A 19,981-nucleotide genomic window follows, 5' to 3' on the forward strand; every position below is an offset into this window, starting at 1 on the left:
GCCGGTGATGAGACACAGGCAGGGCAGCCAGGAGCGCTCCAGATGGCCGGGGAAAGTGGTCGTCTTGGGTTACTGCAGGGCACTCGGGCCGCCGGAGAGCAGGCGGCCCGGGAGGGCATCATTAGGGAGCCAGCCTCACGTCCAGCCTGCACTGGAGAGGGCGAGGCTGGGAGGGAGGCCGCCCGCCCGCGCGCCCTAGCGAGCCGGGCCTGCCCATTGTTAACATATACTTGACCTCCGTGACCCCCGCACGACACAGATGTCTCCCACCTCCACCTCCCCCCCCACCCCGCCGCGGGCCCTCCCCCCTGCACCTGGTCGCGGCCGCGCCGCCGCCTCCCTCCCGAGCGGCCGCGGCGCCCGGGGCGCGGGCGCGCGCCGGAGCCGGCCTGGTGCGGGCGCTCTCTGCGCACAGCGCGCGGCGCTCCTGCTCCCCGGCGGACGCCCGGCCGCCCTGCAGATAAATGCGTCGCCTTCCTCGAGAGTGAGCGAGGGCGGGCGAGGCAGACGCAGACGCCGCCTGTGACAGTGGCAATTCCCTGCGCCCCACATCACATTTGTCTGCCACAGCAGCAACAACAGAAAAGCGGAGGGAGGGAGGGAGAGAGGGAGGCGGGAGGAGGGGAGCGGGGCTCCGCAAGTCTCGGGCTCTGCGTGGAGGCTGCGTTTGGCTGGCGTCCCCGACCCCGGGCTTTTTGCACCGCAGCTCGCAGCGCGCAGCGCCGGACGGCCGCAGGCGCTCCGCCCGCGACTCCGCGGCCTCGTGGCGAGCGCGCGTGGGCGAGTGGCCGCGGACGCTCCGGCCTGGCTGGGGAAGGAGCGCCGCGCCCTCGTCCCCTGTCCCCGCGCGCCGGCCGAGACGACGGGAAGTTTTATTTGCAGCCCGGAGCCTGTGGCGGATGGTGGGACTCTCCAGCCCAGTGCAGTGTAAGTGCCCGCGGGAGGCCCGGGCCGGCGGGCGGGCGGCGGGGATGGGCCCCTGGCTATTACGGTTAGTTATTCTTCTGATGACCGTCACCTTCATTGGGATTATTCGGCCGAGAGGCTGCGGTCTGTGCTTGTCGCTCAACTAGGATAGAACTACACGCCGGGGCCGAGGGGAACGTCGTGGGTGATTCCAGTATGAGATGACACTGAACTTCACGGGTCAGCCAAGGATGCAGTTTTCACTCTCTTATTCCCCCGCGCAGTCTTTTACAAATATTTTTTCCTTCCTCTCCATCATAGCGGTATGTAAGCAGGAAGATGATCGTAGTTCCCACCCCCCGGCCCCGACAGAACTGGTCAAGGTGCCCACGGTGCGTTTGGCAGGTGGCCCTGAGCCAGCGTCGTGGGGGGTTTTAACTAGAAGGGAAAGGCGTGTTGCGATGGGGGAAAACTTAGGTCTGTACGAGCAGGAGAGGCGGAGTGTTAACTTTGAGACCTGGCTGCGACTGTGCCCCGCGTAGTCTCAGCCGCATCTAGGCGCTCTGCGTCCGCCTGAGAACTTTCCCTGTTAACTCCTGGGCGTTTGGGGGTGCTCGAGCCGGAAGCCCCCGGCTGGGGGAGCGGGCGGAGTCTCCGCACCCGACCCCTCTGACCCGGGACGGGTCCGGGACTTCGTCGCCGGCGATCGCTGGGCAGCGTCGCACCTGCCCTGACTTCCGCTCGGGGCCTCTGCCATTCGCCCTTGGGGGTTCCCCGCGCATCCCCGACTCGGCCTCGCGCTTGCTGACCGGGCGGCTGCGGCCCAGCGCAGCGCAGCCCTGGAGCCGCGTCCGCGGAATCCCTTTCGTTTTCCCGAAGCCGGTGTGGCGGAGCGCCCGGGCCCCGAGCCTTGAAGGCCTGGGTTGGTTTGCGCCCCGGGACCACTCGCCCGAGCCGACCTTGCGCTGGCCCGGACGCCTGCGGCGGAGACGGTTGTGTCGGCCCAAAGCGCTTAAATCCATTTTTGGAAACTTTTTTCTTTTCCTTTTTCTTCCTCTTCTTCTTTCCTTTCCTTTCTTTTCCTTTCTTTCTTTCTTTCTTTTTTTCTTTCTTTCTTTTTTTTTTTTTTTGTAAGGGCGGTCAACCCTTGGAAAAGTTTGAGTACTAGGATGCCGGGAAGTAGGATGTGAACCAAGACTGTTACTAAATATAGTATCCACCCCCTCCGGCCCAGGCCTTTCAGTTTGCAGGGTTTGACTGGGGAGCCTTACAGCCCAGGATGCCCTTATTCCTCGCAGGGCATAGGGGAGACATCTTTAGAGCATAGCTTGCTTTTTTTTTTTTAAGATTGGGCGCCTCGAATCCCAGCGTGCCCCAGCTTGGCTGCTGCTTCCCGAGGGAACCTGCAGAATGTCGCTTTAAGGAATAGCTAGTATTCCTCGTGGAGAGGGTCTTGCAGACCAGTCACCGAAGCCAGGGCGAGGGAGTGAGGACCAGGAGGGCTGGAGAGGCCACTTCAGACCAACTTCATGTGCTTAATGTAACTCTGAGCCCCCTTGAATTTTTAACTTCGCTTCCCTTAATTAATCTGCCCGGGGCCTGTGTATAAATGGCTGTCCACAGCTGCTGCAAATTGATTTATCCCCTGATAAAGGTCGTGTTGCTGACCAAAGCATTTTCTTTCTACCTTCTGTGTGAGCTGAAATCTGTTTTACAAGGTTCCCCCCCCCCCCCAGTCTTCTTTTAAACATCTGTATGCTTTCTAAATGCACTCAGTGGCTTTTATTATCATGCCCCTCCCTTTGCATAAAACAGGAGTGGAACTGGTTCTGTGCCCAGTGAGCCCACACTCACTAGAATACAAATTGACCAGCTCCTCTGTGATAAACGGTTTGTTAGTGTTGGGGGCCTCCTTTTAGTTTATTGCTGTGTTTTGCCTTGACCATGTGAGTGTTTTGTTGTGCCCACTTTCTCCTGTCACACAGTTCCTGAAGAAAGGTCAACAAGCACCATTGTTTCCTAAACCATCAGAGCCCCAACCTGGGTGTTTATGTCAGCTGAGATGTGGACAAACAGAAGCAAATTCACGATTCTGTGGATTTTCCTCCTTGTTTCTCCTGAAAGTGTAATTTAGCATGAACATTATGGGGGCTTTCAGATAGCATATATAGGGCTGTCTGGTTTCTTTTCCTTTTTTTAGCGATTGTTATTTTTTAAGGGAGGTCTGATAATCTCACCCAGGATTCATCAGGGAATCTTAATTTGACCCAGGCTCTTCTCACAGCCAGGGTGGCTGCTGAGGAAGTTGGAGTCTGTCATTGCTTTACTTGTACTGTATTTAACGTTTGGTATTCCTTTGGCTTATTCTTTCAAAAGAGAAAATCCCAACCAAATAGCCCAAGACTCAGGCTCATTCTGGATGCTGTTAAAAACTGACTTTATCTAGGATTTATACTAGGAGAAGAACTTTATATTAAAAGTCTTTGTCTAAGCATTAATATTTTTTTGTAAACCATTTAGACAGCACTTTATTTGAAAAGCCAAATATTGAGCGGGAGCATTTGAGTGTACAGTTTCTCCGGTGTCTAGTTCATACCTAATAAAAGCAATGGGGAAAAGGGTCTATTTTTTCCTTCATGTTTGGACAACTCAGAGCAGAGCAGAAGTCTTTGAAATGATATTTTCCTTTGTCAATGCAGTCTCTGTGACCCACCAACACTTGCTTTTAAAAATGATGCTTAAAGGACCTTCCTAACAAGAGGCATTATACTTGCAATACAATGCAAACTGCACTATTCAATTTGGAAGTTGCTGGAGAGTAGGACAGTGTGTTGCAGCCACAGCACCACATCTTTTTAATATTTTTACAATTCGTCTTTCCTGAAGAAACATAAAATCTTGCTCTTGATGCCAGTATCTGGTGATGAGCTCTGCCATCGAGGGTGTTAGTCTTAATGTTTGCAGATGAAAGAGCACTTCAGCCTTGCAAAGAAATACACAAATGTAAGGTGCCATTATCATTTACTTTATTGGAAAATAGAAGCTTAGCCAGAAAAAGACTCACTTTTTTTTTTTTTTTTTTAACATTGAAAAGGGATCACGAGAAAGAAATGCTTCCAATAGGAATGCTGGCCAGTGGTTGTCAGTTTAGGACATTCTTCACTGTCAAATCCTGTTTCTCACTTCTTTGATATGAACATCAGCTGACAGGCACTGAATGCAGAGCCTTCTTCATTGAGGTTTTATGCAGGCAACATAGCTCTTCATAGCAAAGCAGTCTGAAAAATTGGCACCTGCAGAATTTGCATGTGAAAAAAACCCCGAGTCAGTTGCATTTTACTGGAGTCTATTACTGTAAGTTATGTAAGTTCAGTGAGAAAAGCTATTTATTGCTGTGTGGGCATTTAAAAGTTCTTTTGTTTTATGGACACCTTATTCCTCATAGAGTGGTCCACAGGCTTTCTTGAGAGCAGAAGCAGGGAGAAGTGATCTCTGGCTTCATCCAAGTGATTTCTTATGGAATGGAATCATTTTTAATCATGTGCTTACAGAGTGCACTTATATTCATAGTTAATGTTTTGAATGTGGCTTGGCTTAAAAATGATGAACTTGAGACAACTTTCAGAACGGTCGATCAGTGGTTAAACAAATACATAAAATTAAGTGAACATAAATATCCTTGGAAAGCAATCTAGGATTTTAAGAGTTATGTACTTTACTAGCAAGTGAAAATCTATCAGAAAAAAATTAAACCTGTCATACTTCTAAACTTCAGGAGAGATGTGTCCCCCCTCCCTTGTTAAATTGTCACCTAAGTGCCTTTTTAAAATATCATATTTGACCCTATTTATGCAAAATAATGAGCAATGTTAAATCCACTAAAGCACCTCTGTGAACCTGGCATTATCCATCACTGGGAATATTTTATCCAGAATAAGTTATTATTACCGAAAGAGACACCATCCAACTTCACTTTTTTACAGCCATTAATATAAGAGTTCCTAAATAATGTTTAAAGAACAGTGAACATTTTATTAAAGCAAACATTAGTTCAGTTTAATGGAGGTAATTGTAAGTGATAAGACAGAGCAGGTTATCTCTGTGTTGTTTAAACAGAAGGAGCTACTTTGCACCATTCCCAGTAGCCATCTGTAGAAGAGAAGGGTTTGCACCTGTCTGTCCACACTAATTATAGATTAGGGCCAAAGAAATGAAATTCGAGGAGGTTTTCAGCTAATGAAATCCATACTGATTTTATTGTAAATGTGTTTTATGTAAAGAGGGTGATGGTTGAGTTATGAGTGAATAAATCGGTATGTAGCTGCTAGGCACTTGGGTTTGAAGCACAATTCTGCTGCATTAACCTTTGATATTAAAAAAAAAAATGGACAAACAACCTAGGCATGGACGCTAGCCTTTGTTTGCTATCCATAGCTACAATTTGGTGAGTAGCAGTGAGGTTCAGTGTGCAATTTGAGAATGTGCTGTAAAGCAGCTTGAATGTTAAGAATATTCTAATATTTTGAAATGCAGATGAAGAAGGTAGGTTTTGTTTTAACTTAGGCACTTAAAACATTAGAAAATTAGAATGCCTTTTTGTTTTTTTCTGCATTTCTGTTTCACATCCATGAGAAATTAAAGCAAAACGAGTGAGGAATGCATTCTGCAATAAAAGGTCACATGAATGTCTACCACATCTGTTTATAGTAATTATGAACATAATTAACATAAGAATTACAAATGAAATAATGACAAGCTGAGCAATGAGATATTATGCCATAATGGTCATATGTTGGAATTCTCACATTATAGCACACTAGAATTCACATACTCAAAGAAAGAAAGAAAATGCTAGATTTTTATCTGAATTAATGCTTCAAAACTTATCTGCCTGGGGCAGATGGACTCCTTGCACTTATAGGAAGGTAACCTATTATTAAGAAAAGAACTAGTTGAAATTAAGATTTCTGGTCTCCAGTTTGGACTTTAAGACAGCTGTGATTATAGAAACCACTTTCTGTTGTGCACTTATTCTGTGATTATACTTCTTGATTATTATATGGCGTTTTTTTTTTTTTAATTGAAAGCTTTGCAGCAAAGTGTTTGCTTTGGAAGAGAGTCATGGATTCTTCCCATTTGAGAATTGGTTGATCTTTTCTAGAACTGTGAGCCAAAAGTCAATGAATAAACAAGGTAGTACTAGAAAGGCTGTGCATTTACAAAATAAGAACATTGGCAGATTAGGTTTTGCTCAGCTTTCTTCCTGCCTTTAGTGTTTGGATGCTTAAAAAAAAAAAGTAAGCCTTTTTAGGGTTTGAAAGTAGTAGTGCATTGTTTTGTTTTTCTAAAGAGCCTCCCCCCCCCTCCCCCCCCCCGCCCCAAAGAGCTTGTAATGGAAAGATGTAGTGGGCATTTGTAAGTTGTGTTTTTATCCTTCCTAGAGTTGTGTTGGTTTTATAGGTATTTGCATGTTGTCTGGGTCCAAATTGATCTAATCAAAATGCACTACAGAGGAAGGTGCGTGTGAATGCACCTGGTTATTCTGATGTAGTTTTCTATAATAGCTAGAGAAAAGGTGAAAGGTGAGCTTTTCTGAGAACTAAAATGATACTCCAGAAATATGTTATTCAATGTAAAACATGTTAGAATGACCGATTTTCACCCATTTAAAGTTCACTTGATTTTGTAATGTGCCCTGCCAAATGGCTTCCTTCCTATACTCACACCCCTCTCTAACTACTGAACCTGGCCACTTTTTGAAGATTTATGGAGAAATATTACCTTGTTCTCGTCCAGCGATACCACGAGGTTTTCCACATTATTGGATTACTGGAGGATTGCGGCAGACCCCTTTTTATCTGACATTCATTGCATGACGAGATTTTTCACACATGCCCTTCCCCCACCTCTGTCCAGCTTATTTACACTTTGCCTTACCTGTCAAATTTTTTCTGAATTCTTTTCTTGGGGTGGGAGCATGGGGCTGGGTGGAGGTGGGGGTGTGCACCACCACACACGAAACTGGTTTTTGGCAAAGTGTTCTGGAGGGGAGTGCTTGCTTAAACAATGCCTCTTCTCAAATTTGTCTCTAAGGGACTGTCTTCCTTTTTCTGTGTTTTTCTCTACTAACTAGCCTTCTGCCTCCCCCCCTCACTACCATTTTGTCCCTTTATATGGAGATCCATGTATAAACTACGTTATAACCCAGAGTTTCCCTATGGCTGGGGTTACAATGTATCCCGCGCACAATTATGCAGTTTGTTGGCTCCTTCATTCTGAACTTGCTCTCTTCATACTGCAGTGAGAGCTTCTTAACCAAGCTTCAGCGCCTTGAAATACAACACAACCAAATACGCCCCCTTCCCCCAATAAAATAACCTTCTTTGCTGCATTATCTGCACTCCATTAAGGATCTGATCAGATGTTCAGATTGTCTGATGGGTGCATTTAAAAGTGAAAAGGGGCTCCCATGGGACTACTCAGGTGTATCTCCCTGCTGACCCTGCTGGGGGTGGAGGATGAACTCTGGTCTGACGGAGGAGCATTAGCTCTTGCTTGTTCTCTGATTGATTCCCCGGCTCTGGGTGGGTGAAGAGCTGTGAAGCAGCTCAGGCTGAGATTGATTGCCTCAATTTCAAATTCCCACCTCCAAAATAGACTCTCAGATGTACACAGAGGGAACCCCCTCCCCCAACACAATTTCTGGAGGTGGAGCAGGTGTCTAAGTCACCTGTAGCCTCCAATCACAAGTGGTCCTCCTTATCACAGGGATGCCGGCTACACACGTCTTCTGCTGGGACACTTTCAAGCCCAGGGAAGGACATCTGTGTCCATCTCTGTTAGCGTGGGTTGGGGAGAGCTGGAATTTAGGAGTGTTGGGGCCCGCAGAGAAAGGGGCAAGAACTTCCACTTGGGGCTGGTCTGGAAGACTGCAATAACTGCTGTGAGGGCTCACATAGGTTTGTTTTGCAAATTGTGGCAATTCGGATGGAGGTGAGGTGGTGAATGTCTCATTGTTATGCTCAGCTGAAAAGGCTGCTCTTGATCCCTTCTGACCTTGACAGAACCTCCAGAATGTTCACGGTCTGGCCCTGGAACCGGGCAGTGCCGTTCGCTAGTCTGGATTCCTCCCTTTTTCTGGGAGGAGGGGCAGTATGGGGGATGTAGGCAACCCCCAGCGCTGGCTGTCACCCTGAGCCAGCTTTGGGTACCTCTTGCCCACTGGCCACCCCCCATCCTGAGGCCTGAGCCCCCACCCCTTCCATCCCTTTCGGTTTCTTCCCTCTAGCCTGTGTCTCTCCCCTCTCCCTCGCTCCCTCTCTCTCTCCCACTTTTCCTCCCTCTCCAGCTCCGTCTCACACGCACCCTCTGTTTATTTTCCTGCTTCCATCTGGGCCCTGCTGATATTGTAATCACCCTGATGCACGTTGGCTTCTCTCCTCTCCCTCCTGCGCTCACACACTCACTCACACACAATGTGCCATCCTGACAAGCCTTTTACTTCTGATAAGCTCCGATGTGTGTTTAATGAATACAAAGCCGCGGTCTGGGTGCCGCCTCGGCTGCGGCCGCCTCTCCTGCGCTCCTTTGCCAGAAGGTAATCTCCGTGAACGGGGAGGGGAGGCGTGTGGGGAGGAAGGAGGGGTGGGGAGGGGGGGTGGGGGGAGCGGGGAAGCTGCTTTTCTCTTTCCCTCTCTCCCTTTCCAAATGATTCAGAAGTCGATAAGACCAGGAGAAGTGAAGATGTAACATGTTATCTGTCGCTCCTCTTAGCTGGCGGAGAGAATTTACATTTAAAGATTAGCAGAGGGAGAAAGAGAAATCTGCCTTTTGTTGTGTGGGGTGAGGAGGAGGCATCAGTCCTGGCCTGGACGCTATCTCCCATCACCTCTGCTATCCAGACAGGACTCACCGAGGTGAGATTACCGGAGGGCCTTATCTTTAATTGGGTTTAGTTTTGCCAGTCTGAATAGGTTTAAAGAGACTCGATAAAGGGGGAACAATAGATTATTTATTGACTGAATGCTGAAGCCTTTAGATGAAGAGGCGGGAGAAAAAAGCTGCTTAACAACTTGATTAGTTTATTTTAATTTTTATTTTAAGGTGAGCCTGTCTCTCTTTGGGTGCAAGGAAGGGCCGTGGAACTTGGGTGAAATTGAATGACTTAAATGTCTTATTTCCTCTTCATCCCCCCCACCCCCTGCCCTTCTCAGTACCATCTCCCTTATTTTAACAGGAGCTTCATTTACCCCTTCGGCTTAGGATTGATAAACTGAGCAAAAAGGGTAGTGGCTTTTGGAATTGATCATTCCTGTTGTTTGGTTTTGTGTGACTTGTTTTCAATGGGTGTTGGATTGATGTTAACGGTGGTGGTTACTTGAATGAGTGAGCGAAGGGATTGAAGACTACTTTTAATATGCAATTAGTTGATTTTACAGTATGGTTTCAACATGGTTTAGAGGAAGAAAACGTCATTCTGACTGTTAGGTAGTTTTGTATTTTGGGTTTGAAACATGGAATTTTTCCCTTGGAGTGGGTTTAAAAAAAAGTGAAAAAATGTTTTATTGACTCATGAGTGTGTTTCAAAAAATTACGGTATCAACTTTTAATGTTCTTAAAGTGGATAAAAGTGAAGAAATGATTGTTTGCCTCCTATACGTTATCAAGATAGCTGTTTTCATAGGTAAATATGATCCAGTAACTAAAAGCCTAATTAAAATTTGTTTAAAGCCCGGGGTGGGGCGGGGGGGGGGGCATGTTTCCTTGTTGACGGCAGGCAGCAGATCGATTGGGTAAGACAATAGAGTCCCATTATTTCACTTCCATTGACTGAACATATTGACATTTCAGGTTTGCTGTTGCCTCAGTGAGCATGATGAAACACTGAAATTCACAGACCAACTGGCCAGAGTGGCACATATATTACTGTATGTGCTTTCTGCCTTCAGGTTACCTTATCACCCAGGCAGAATGGGAATGGACAGCCCGGAATCCTTCAGAAGGGATAGAGCTCTCTTGGCTAAGAAACTGACAGGTAGCTTGTCTCATAAGCATCTTTAATTTCACCCAGAATTGGGTGTCACAAATATGTGGAGCACTTTTATTTAAAACTCTGGGACGCAGCCCAGCTATTAATCTTGCACATATTACACATAAGAATACCCATTTTCAAGATTAATTCTTTCCTTCTCTCAGATATCTGTAAGGAGTAACCTAAACATCATCTAGGTGTTTACCAGCTTATGCTTGGGTGAAAACTGTGTTTCCCCAGTCTGGGGCACTCAAACATTAAAACACCTGCTAAATCTATGTCTGATAAAAGAATATGTTAAGGCTCCTTCCAGAATAGGGCCTGACTGTGATTTTTGTGTTTCCTGTTTTCTTTTGGTGGGTGCAAAACGAAAATGGGATGTATATGTACTTTATGCCCATATATGTGGTGTAGACCGTAATATGTAAAAATAAATATGTGTGTCTTCCAAGCAGAGGCAGAGAAAATAGTAAGTATTTTTGTTACCTTCTCAGTATCATCTATCCTTTTACACATTTCACATAGTCTTTGCATGACACAACTAAGTATTAGGCAGAACTGAGTCAAAGAAATTTGAATCATACAAAAGTGAATATGAGGAAAACAGCAGAAGGGACTTAACATATTTTTTAAAAAGTTTAATGAAAATATAAAACTGTCATGAATGTGCTTTACACACAGCAATTGTTGCCATCAAGTAAGGCAACTGATGCCCTTTGCAGTGTTTAGAACAAAACTAGTCCTTTATACCATTTTCATGAAAATGTTAGGTTTCTATTTGATCAGCAGGTGCTGTTGAGATGAAAGCCATGTGTAAATTTTCAGAAGGCCAAAAGTGTCAATTCAGAAAAGGAAAGTGATAAGAGAAAATGCAATCAGTTTTCCTGTTTTCAATTTGTGCAGGATTTGAAGAGCTGTTTTGTTAAACTGCTGCATCTGCTCCAATATGAATATTGAACTACTTCCACTAAAAATAACAGCCTATAATTTGGAAGCTACTGCAGTCTTTTGTTAGTGTGAGTGGGTTATTTAAAAACAAAAAAACAGAAAAAAATAAAAAAATAAAAAAAAAGACAATTTTCTATTCTGACGATCTCTTGCCTAATGTGCATTTTCATTTGTTGGCACTTTTATCCTCAGCAGATAAATGGTATTATGCAATTAGGACCTTATCTTGTTTGACTATGAAAGAGGTTTCCATAGGTGAAAATCCTGGTAATATAAAAAGGGTTCACACACACAAAAATTCATTTTTAAATAATCTGCTTAAATGTAGTTATTTAAGATGAGATAGCTGTTCCTTACATTCTCTAGTACTACAATTTTTAACTTGCTGCTGACGGTTATAACGAAGTTAACACTATTCCGTTATACTGGAATACAAACTGAGCATTCTGTGATTTATTTCACCTTTAATATACCTGCAAATGTAAGTTTAAACTAATCAGGGATATTTTACCTAACAGGGCTTTCAGAATCATTTTTTTCATGCTTAAATAAAATGATTAAATTATGCTTGAGTGCCTGCGTACAAAAGCTTTAGCTTCTATAGTACTGCTAATCAAATAAGTTTTATGGACAGGGAAAGCACCACATTAGAGAAAAATTGGATGCATTTTACTAGTGACATTTCTAGGAGAGACAAGTTCTTTTTAACTCATCTAATGTTAATTAAGAAAACTCTCACACATCTTAAATAATCATAATAAAAATAATACTTGATCCTTTTAGTAAGAAAATGAATGGCATTTACATATCTATGTAAACTGGGCATAGAGAATTAAGGTAGGAGGGAGAATGATGAAATTTGGATCGGGTTCAGTATTGACTCTGTCTACAAATGCTCTTGGCTTGACTTTGGGGCTGGAGAAATTGGTCCAGGTTGAGATGTGATCACTCCATTGGATCAGTTAGAGCTATGGCTTCACACTTGAATGGCCAGACACACTCTTCACAGTTAAGCTCAGATTATTTCCAGAATGGATTAAGGGAAGACGGATTTTGGGACACAGTAGAAGGAAGGATATTGCCTCTTCTGCAACACCAAGTCAAAAGCAGAGGTGGAAGAGATGTTGAATGTGTGTACCTGTGATCACATGTATGTAACCGGCCAAAGAATAATGCTTCTAAGAAATGTAATTTCCAAATGGACCCCAAATTGTGGCATGTTGTGCTGGCTTACCTTTCAGAGACCTGGGCAGCTGTGTGGGTGTATTCCCTGGTACAGCACCAAGTACTTTACCCCTCTCAAGAAATGGGACTGAATCACATATCAGTGCAAGAAAGTTTATTTCCCAGACACGTTTGGGATGAGATCTTCTAATGAGTTGTTTTGTGCTAAGCCACCTTCAGCGTTGAAGCCTCTGTACCTTACAAGGCATCAACAGGGGGAAGCTTCATGTGACTCTTCAAAGTGTTCATGCTTTGTAAAGTGGCTCTTACATCAGAACCACTGATAAAGTAATGTCCCAGCAGTTGAGGTTTAAGGCAGGAGACCCTCCTGTTTGAAAAAGTTTAAAACCGTCAATGCTGCTGAGAACCACTAACAATTTCATTGACTGTAAGAGATCCACTTAAAAAAACAAACAAACCTGCTTTGATAGTTCTAATTGAGATTACCTTATAATACAATTCATGAGGGAATAAGGCAGGCATTTGTTTTGGAGATTTCACATTGGTCAAGCTCTCTAAAGCAAATCACCAGTTGGGTGAATAGGGCCTTTAGAATATAGATCTTGTTGAATGAGGACACAGATGTAAAATTTTCCCATTTGCCCCACAGTCTCAGCAGCTCTAAGTACCATAGGGAATGTGATTGACTAGGCTCATTAATCTTTTAACAGCTGGGTCTTAGACCACTTCTGAGTGTGCGCTGACCAACCACCTAGTTGTTGGTCATGGAAGAGAGAAGAACTGACAAATATTAGAGACCTACTGTGAGCCTGGGGTTGACCTTCACATACATTGTCATTACTGATTTCAAGTAAATTATAAGCCAGATTTCGCTCCATTTCAAAGACTTTGGAAATGTCTTAGTTGCTCTTCTGGCTGGCCCTTTTGCCTCAATATGGAAACTGGAGATTTCCTTGTGCCTCCCAACTTAAGTACCTACTTTGTTCCCAAGTTTGAATAATTAGAGGCTTATTTTCTGAGTACATGGCTTAATATGCTTCCTAGAAGCCATGATCTGCACATCCATTGTTTTCTTATGCCCCCGCCCCAGCCTAGGAATCAGAGTTGGCTACCAGCTGATAGACATCCTTGGATATGCCCAAGTGTTTGCCAGTCTGTATCCCTCAATACCTCCTAATCCAGCCTTTTTCCATTACTAGAGTCTGTTCCCTCACCCTGCACTACACCGAAGCCATGAGGAATCAGGTTGTTATTCCCTTTATTGGGCTCATTCAGCCCCCGGCAGCTGTCTTCTGCCCAATGTGCCTCATCCCCGAGGCTCGGTCCATCTCACTTGGTCCTGCTGTATTTTGATCTCTACATTTTCTACTTGGCCAGGTCCAACTTCCTACTCATTTCTTGAGAGGAGAGGGATTCTGCACCATTTGGAGTTTGCAGCTATGGTTATATACTGGAAGATGCTCTGTATTATGAAAAGAAGGACATGGTGTGTGTGCATTCCCCAGACTGATGGGTAAACTGGCTTTCCCTTTCCAGTTCAGTCACTGTTTTGCTGTGTAGCCTGGGATGCATTCCAGCCTTCAGGTGAATTCTTCAGAAGTGAAAAGAAGGGCAGATTCAGTGATCCTTAGGCTTCTCAACTCATATTTATTATGAGTTTATGTGTGATTCTGAGAGGAGGCTTTTAAGAACTTCCCATGGCTAGGTGAATGAAAACATGTCTTAATTTTACATTTGGAGCTGAGGGTGCCTCTCATCTCCATATGGTTGGGAAATAGAATCAGTGTAGAAAATCATTATCTCCTCACTCTTCTCCATTGAAAAGAGGTGGCATTAAGAACAAGGAGCCATTTTTTCCACAGCCATCCTGGATCTTAGATGACTGTCTAAAATTTTAGTTGTTACTATACCTTTTTAAGAGGTGAATGATGGAGGAATGAATCTATGTGGTGAGAAGGAATTAAATATTTCAGGTTTTGCTCAAGGAAAACAGCCTTTATGCTTTCACCTCATGGTTGTTGGACAAGATGAACTAGGTACTTGGCGGGGGGGGGGGGGGGGGGGGGAAGAGTGAGGGGCTAGGAGCTAAAGCATGGTGGTGATTGGTTGTGGTTACTACGCTTTTGCCGTGCCCCCCATCTCAAGGCTTGGAGTCACTTGGAAATTTAGAAAATGACCTCTATAAACCATTTTTGGGGAGAATCTGGTAAGTAACACCTTATTTAAATGAACAAGGGCACATTATCATTTGGTTAGTAATCAGTTCTTAAATAAGGCTGAAATTATCCTATTTGCATTGTCTGAGGAAACAGGCTGATATTGGTATTGGTTTTAAATGCCCAGTTATTACCAATATCACTTTGGTTTCATACTCTAGTTCCTCAACAATTTAGACATTATTAGAAGTTTAATCCTAATTTGTGAAATTGTTAATGAGGAAACTGGGCTGGATTTCTTTGGAACTTAGGAGCTACGGCATCCTTATACTTGGATTTGATCAAGGAGAGCACTTTGCCATCGTTCAGGATGGCAGTAGAAACTTCTGCCGCTTCCTAGGAATATCTGTGATTGCCAGGACTTGGAAGTTTGTTAGAAATGGAAGCCACGCGAATTACTGTTGCTTCATTGGTTGTTGAAGAGTTTTGTGTTGGCATTCAAAGTTCAGTGGGAGGCCAAATTGAAGTGTTTTTGTCCTTTTTTTTTTTTTTTTTTGCCACCAAGGAGAATGCCTTAAAAGTATTTATGCGGTGAGCTTCTGGTTGGTACCTAACTTGCCTGGATTGATGATTGCATCAGAGAAATAATGGAGAAAATATCATAAGCCATAATGGCAATTTGTCTAAAGAAACCCAAGAAATAGGCGGCCGCTAATAATAGGAGAGGAAACAGTGGACAGCAGTGAGGAGGTAGTGGTGGTCGGGAGGTAGAGCACTGGGAGAGAAAGCTGGCCATACGATGATGCTGCAGAGTATTTGAGAAGTCTCTCTCACTAGACCTCGTGGGGAGTGCCCCTGGTAACACTCAGGTAGGAGATCAGAGAGATCTTAGGAAAGAAGATAGGTAATGGTACCTGCAAATGTTGGGGCACAGTTGTGGTGCCAGGAACCAGCACAGCAGTGTGGCAGAGAGCGTTGCACATGAGCATCCGGCTGGGCAGACAGAATATCAGCACCTGGAAAGTCATCCCCCCAGTGGATGCTGTAAGCATGGTGCTCACCACACTTCAAAGGCAAAGTCTTAGAAAGTTGGTTGGTCTGTTTGGTTACAGCGAGATGTACTGTGCCCCGTTCCCTAACCTCAGGCTCTAGGAAGATGTGAGCTGGGAGACAGGTCATGAAAGACTGCTAGTTTATTTCCTGAATCTATGCATATGTTATGTACACAGTGATGAGCAAACACAGCTGGGAAGAACAGCAGATGATATTGGGACTGGAAATGTGGTGTTTATCAGACTGACATAGTAATCCTTGTTTCCCGTGAAAGTGTTCTTTTTAAGTGACGGTTCGGATTCTGTAACTTTTACCATGTGTCAGACAAGTATTCTCTACTACCTAACCCCTTTGCGTACCTGTCACACATTCTCATTCTCATCTCTTGCTAGATTTATTTGGAAATGAGGATTTGGCCAAATGTGGGTTTGATCTCTAATGAGAAGCAACCATGGACAATAAATTCTCATCCTTTTATTTAAATAAGGATAGGTAGGTCCATTCAGGTCGAAATGGAAAGCAAATGTGATCAGTCTCCATTGACTTGTCCAAGGTGAGCATGGAGTTTGCTAGAGGGAGCAGGTATAAAATATCAGAGGAAAACATAAATGAAAGAGCAGTAAAATGAGCAACCCATTAAACCTAATTTTCCTATTTTTAAAAAGTGTTTATTTTGAGAGAGAGAGATTGCGTGAGCAGGGGAGGGGCAGGGAGAGATGGGGGCGGGGAGAGAGAGAATACCAAGCAGGCTCCATTCTGTCAGTGCAGAGCCCAGCTCAGGGCTTGATCTTCCGAACCCTGAGATCATGACTTGGGCCAATGTCAAGAGTTGAACTCTCAACTATTTGAGGCACCCAGGTGCTCCCTAATTTTCCCTTTTTTAAAGAAAAGCATATGCTCTTTGGGTAGTCCTAGTAATGGCCCTTTCTAGATTATCTGAACGAAAATTAAAATGTTTACTCTGACTTGTCAATTGGAAGTACTAAATTACTAAATATTTAATGAATGCCTACTGTGTGTAAAGCCATGTGTTAAGATGGAGATGGAGTGGGTAGTAGGTATGCATGCACGTATACTGTACACTTATAGTGGGCATACATTTAATTCAGTGTATGCTCAGTTCCCACTGAAGATAAATGCACTCGGGTCAAATAAAACTGCTACCTTAGTTGGTGAGCCTTAATGACTTAACCGATTAAATGCTACAGTAAATGAGATTTGGGTTGGTGGGGGTTGAGTTGGAATTTCACCTGTCTTAAAACAGGATTTATCAAAGTGAAATTATTATAATGGGACTGTGAGCAGTTATAAAGTAGGAATCTCCCTCTCTCCCTTTCCTTCTCCCTCTCCCTCCCTCCCTCCCTCCTTCTCTCTCTCTCTCTCTCTCTCTCTCCCCCCCCTCCCCCTCTCCCCCCCTCCCCCCCTTCATGTGGAGTGCAGAAACTCAGATGTGGAAAAGGCTTTTGGAGGACTACTGGGGTGGGGTAAGTCCAGATGGAGAGAGAATAAATTAAAGAATGTGGCTGTATCAAAAAGGACCCATGGGTGATTATTGGGAAATAAACAGAGAGATCATAAATGCCTTGAGTGTGAAGCATTTTGACTTCAGCTTTATCTTCTGAGCAAGCCAGAAGTTTTTCAGACTGTGTCCTAGGGAAGCCCTCAGGGTGTGACTGGGCATGAAGGCTGCCCAGCCTGGATTCAGACCCTTTTATATGTATAAGCACCATGAAACCAGAATAGTCCTGCTTTGTCAACAAATTGCTTTACATGTTAGATTTTCTGGTTGGACTTCTTTTGGACAGAGGATGCCATGGTGAAATAGATCTCAAGCAAACCAAAGTAAAAACAAAACAAAAGTTGTGCTAGGCAAGGGGAGACCATGGACCCAAGTAAAGTCGCGTTTCTCAAGAGTCGGTCTGATGGTGACCAGTCAGGCAGCGGAGGACTGACGGGAGGCAAACCGGGCAGGAAGCCTGTGGCAGCAGCTCAGATTTTAAATATTAGCAAGACGATCAGGATTAGGTTCTAAGACATTAAGGAAGAGGCAGATGGATGAGGCATAGCAAAGTAATCATAATTAGAACTTGAAATCGGGGTGAATTTAGAGAAGCCAAGTTGACAACTTGCACTATGTGTCTAGTGCAGTTCGCTTGCCAGAATTTAGAATCACTCTGGATGTTTAAGGAGAAGCTTCTCTACTCTTCATAGACACGGAGTCTCATGTGACTGAGTCACAGCCTCCAGAGAGACGCCTCAGAGCCCAGTGGTATATCCCGGCCCCAGGGATTCCTGTGGTCTGGCTGCTTGTAGAAAATGGTGACAGGGCTGTGAAGTGGTAGGTGTTCCTTGCAGAGTGGCTGTCGCATGGAGGAGGATTTTTATTGATCTCTCTGGGACTTGGTTCCCTTCTGTGCCTTGGCTTCTTGCATGAATTTTAATCTGTTCTGAGATTTCTTCCTCTTTGTAGGTACCTCTGGACTACATGGAGTTATAAAAAGTGGTCAGGTGGGTTGGGTCCCGACCCTTAACTTTCTAGCACAGCAACCTAACTATTTTACATTTCTCGAACACCAAACTTGTATTTGCAGGATAATTTATGAAACTTCATTCAATTGTAAAGTTACATAGAGGAGAGAAGACAGGGAAGAGAGAGTAAGGAGTCAGGAGGGGCCCATGAAAGAGCTGAAGCACGCTCCCAAACCAGTGTGTCCCAGACTTCATGGGGAGGGCAAGTGAGAGTTATTTCAAGAGGCTATGAACCCACATTCATTCCTTCAGTACCCCAGTTGTTTTCTGTAGACCAAGCACTTTCATGCAATTACAGTTTTCAAATATACTTTAAATTAAAGGAACAAAAATGTCTTAAAATCTTACTGAGTTATTAGAAACTTGTCTTTAGGTGTTTTACAATCAGCAGATAGTAAACAAAATACTATTATCTGAAGGACCACAATATTTCATTTTAAAATAGAGGCCTCATATTGGAAAAGTAGAGGAATCCCTTTTGTATGTTAAAAGACAGTATTAAAGCCTTAAGGTTAAATTGCTTGCTAATCAACTCCCCTTTTTAAGAGATTTTAGTTATTGAAAGAAACAACGGGGTGCATGGGTGGCTCAGTCAGTTGAGTGTCCTACTTCTGCTCAGGTCATGATCTTATGGTTCATGGGTTTGAACCCTGCATCAGGCTCTGTGCTGTCAGAGTAGAGCCCACTTCAGATCCTCTGTCCCCACCCCCCTCACCCCCCCCGCCCCTCCACTGCTCATGCTCTTTCTCTCAAAAATGAAAAAACATTTTTAAAAAAAGAAACAACAACAAAAATCTACCAATTTCAGCACTTTTAGGTCGAGTTCATCAAGATAATATTATTTCAGGGTCTTTCACCTAGTTTTGTCCAGAATCACTTAATTTGAAAATACACTGGTAGTTCTTTTTTACTTTTTGAACTTGAACCAAATTTGGAGTTTGTGGTTTTGTTATAAAATATCTCAGAATGGAATTTTCTAAGACTTTTTTCCTCTATTGTCAACTGCGCTTGATAAGAATTAATCACAGGCAGTCAGAAAAGGACTTCAGCATAAAATCAGTCTACAGTGTTTTAAAAAAATGAGACCAACTCACATGTGTTGAGATGGAATCATTCCTGAGATGTATTGTGAAGTGGGAGAAGCAGGGAGCAGAACGCTATGTACCATATGCTACATTTGTCCAAAGGAACATGCATACACTTCCCCTTGCAGAGATACGTACCAGCGTCTGACAACAGGAGTTGCTTTGGGGAAGAAAGTGGGGCCCAGGCATGGTGTTTTTTCTATGTCCCCTTGGTCCCTTGAGCCTTTTTGCAAATCTTGTACCTGTTTCACTCACTGTAAAGTTAGAGATCACAGCATCAGACCGGGATTGGCTGGTTCTGGGACCCTGTCCTTCTGGGAGAAAGTGATGTTTCTCTCTCCTCTGCCAAAAGGCAGTGGAGTGTGCAGGGGTAGGGACCCAGCTCCCAAATGCTGTCCTCCTTGCTGAATCTCCTTCTACTCCCCCTGCTCATCTGGAAATAATTCTCATCTGGATAATCATGGCATGACCTCATAAGGTTGTCGTGAGAATTACATGAGGTGTTATGTATGGAGCATAACCGTTAATAAAGGCTTGCTTATTCTTAGAACATGACTTGGCCACTCTGGAACTGCCTACCACTATTCTAGAAACCCCTGTAGGACCATCTCCTCTCTCTGGATCATCCTTCTCAGTCACCTTCCTTCAGCAAATCTTTTAAGGGAACACCTAGCTCTATTTGATACCTGGGGATATAGAGATGTTTGAGGCATACAGCACTCTGATTTGCTAGACCTTTCTCACCTCAGCCTTAATTAAGACCCATTTTGCAGGGAACACACTTTGTCATCTCCTAAGTCTCAAATGAAACCACTCTCTGAAGCCTTCATGATGTCTCTTCCTCAGAGACTGGATTTATCACATCCAACTTTTTGCTACTATCCATGTGATTCAGACTTGTCTGCTGGTTCTAAGTCTGGGACAATTGCGGTACTCTCTGACGCTTTATTAAGTAAATATTTTTTGAAAACATATTTCTTGAATTCAACTTATGTACTTAGTACCATCCTGAAATAGTCGTTGCTAAGACCAAGAAATCTTTGATTTCAACTGCGTGTTGTTTCTCTCCCAGTTTCTTTCTATCTCAG

General features: G+C 44.1%; 1 protein-coding gene across 1 annotated transcript in view; it reads left to right on the top strand.

Moving 5' to 3' along the window:
• Positions 1–899: 899 nt before the first annotated feature.
• The window catches only part of RUNX1T1 (RUNX1 partner transcriptional co-repressor 1), a 136,229-nt gene continuing 117,147 nt past the window's right edge, over positions 900–19,981 (top strand). Inside the window, exon 1 of the mRNA XM_039240569.1 lies at positions 900–927. Coding sequence (XP_039096500.1) covers positions 900–927 — 28 coding nt within the window. The remainder of the gene's footprint in view (positions 928–19,981) is intronic.

This window comes from Hyaena hyaena, unplaced genomic scaffold (assembly GCF_003009895.1).
Source record: "Hyaena hyaena isolate Hyena2069 unplaced genomic scaffold, ASM300989v1 scaffold_177, whole genome shotgun sequence".
Lineage (NCBI taxonomy): Eukaryota > Metazoa > Chordata > Mammalia > Carnivora > Hyaenidae > Hyaena > Hyaena hyaena.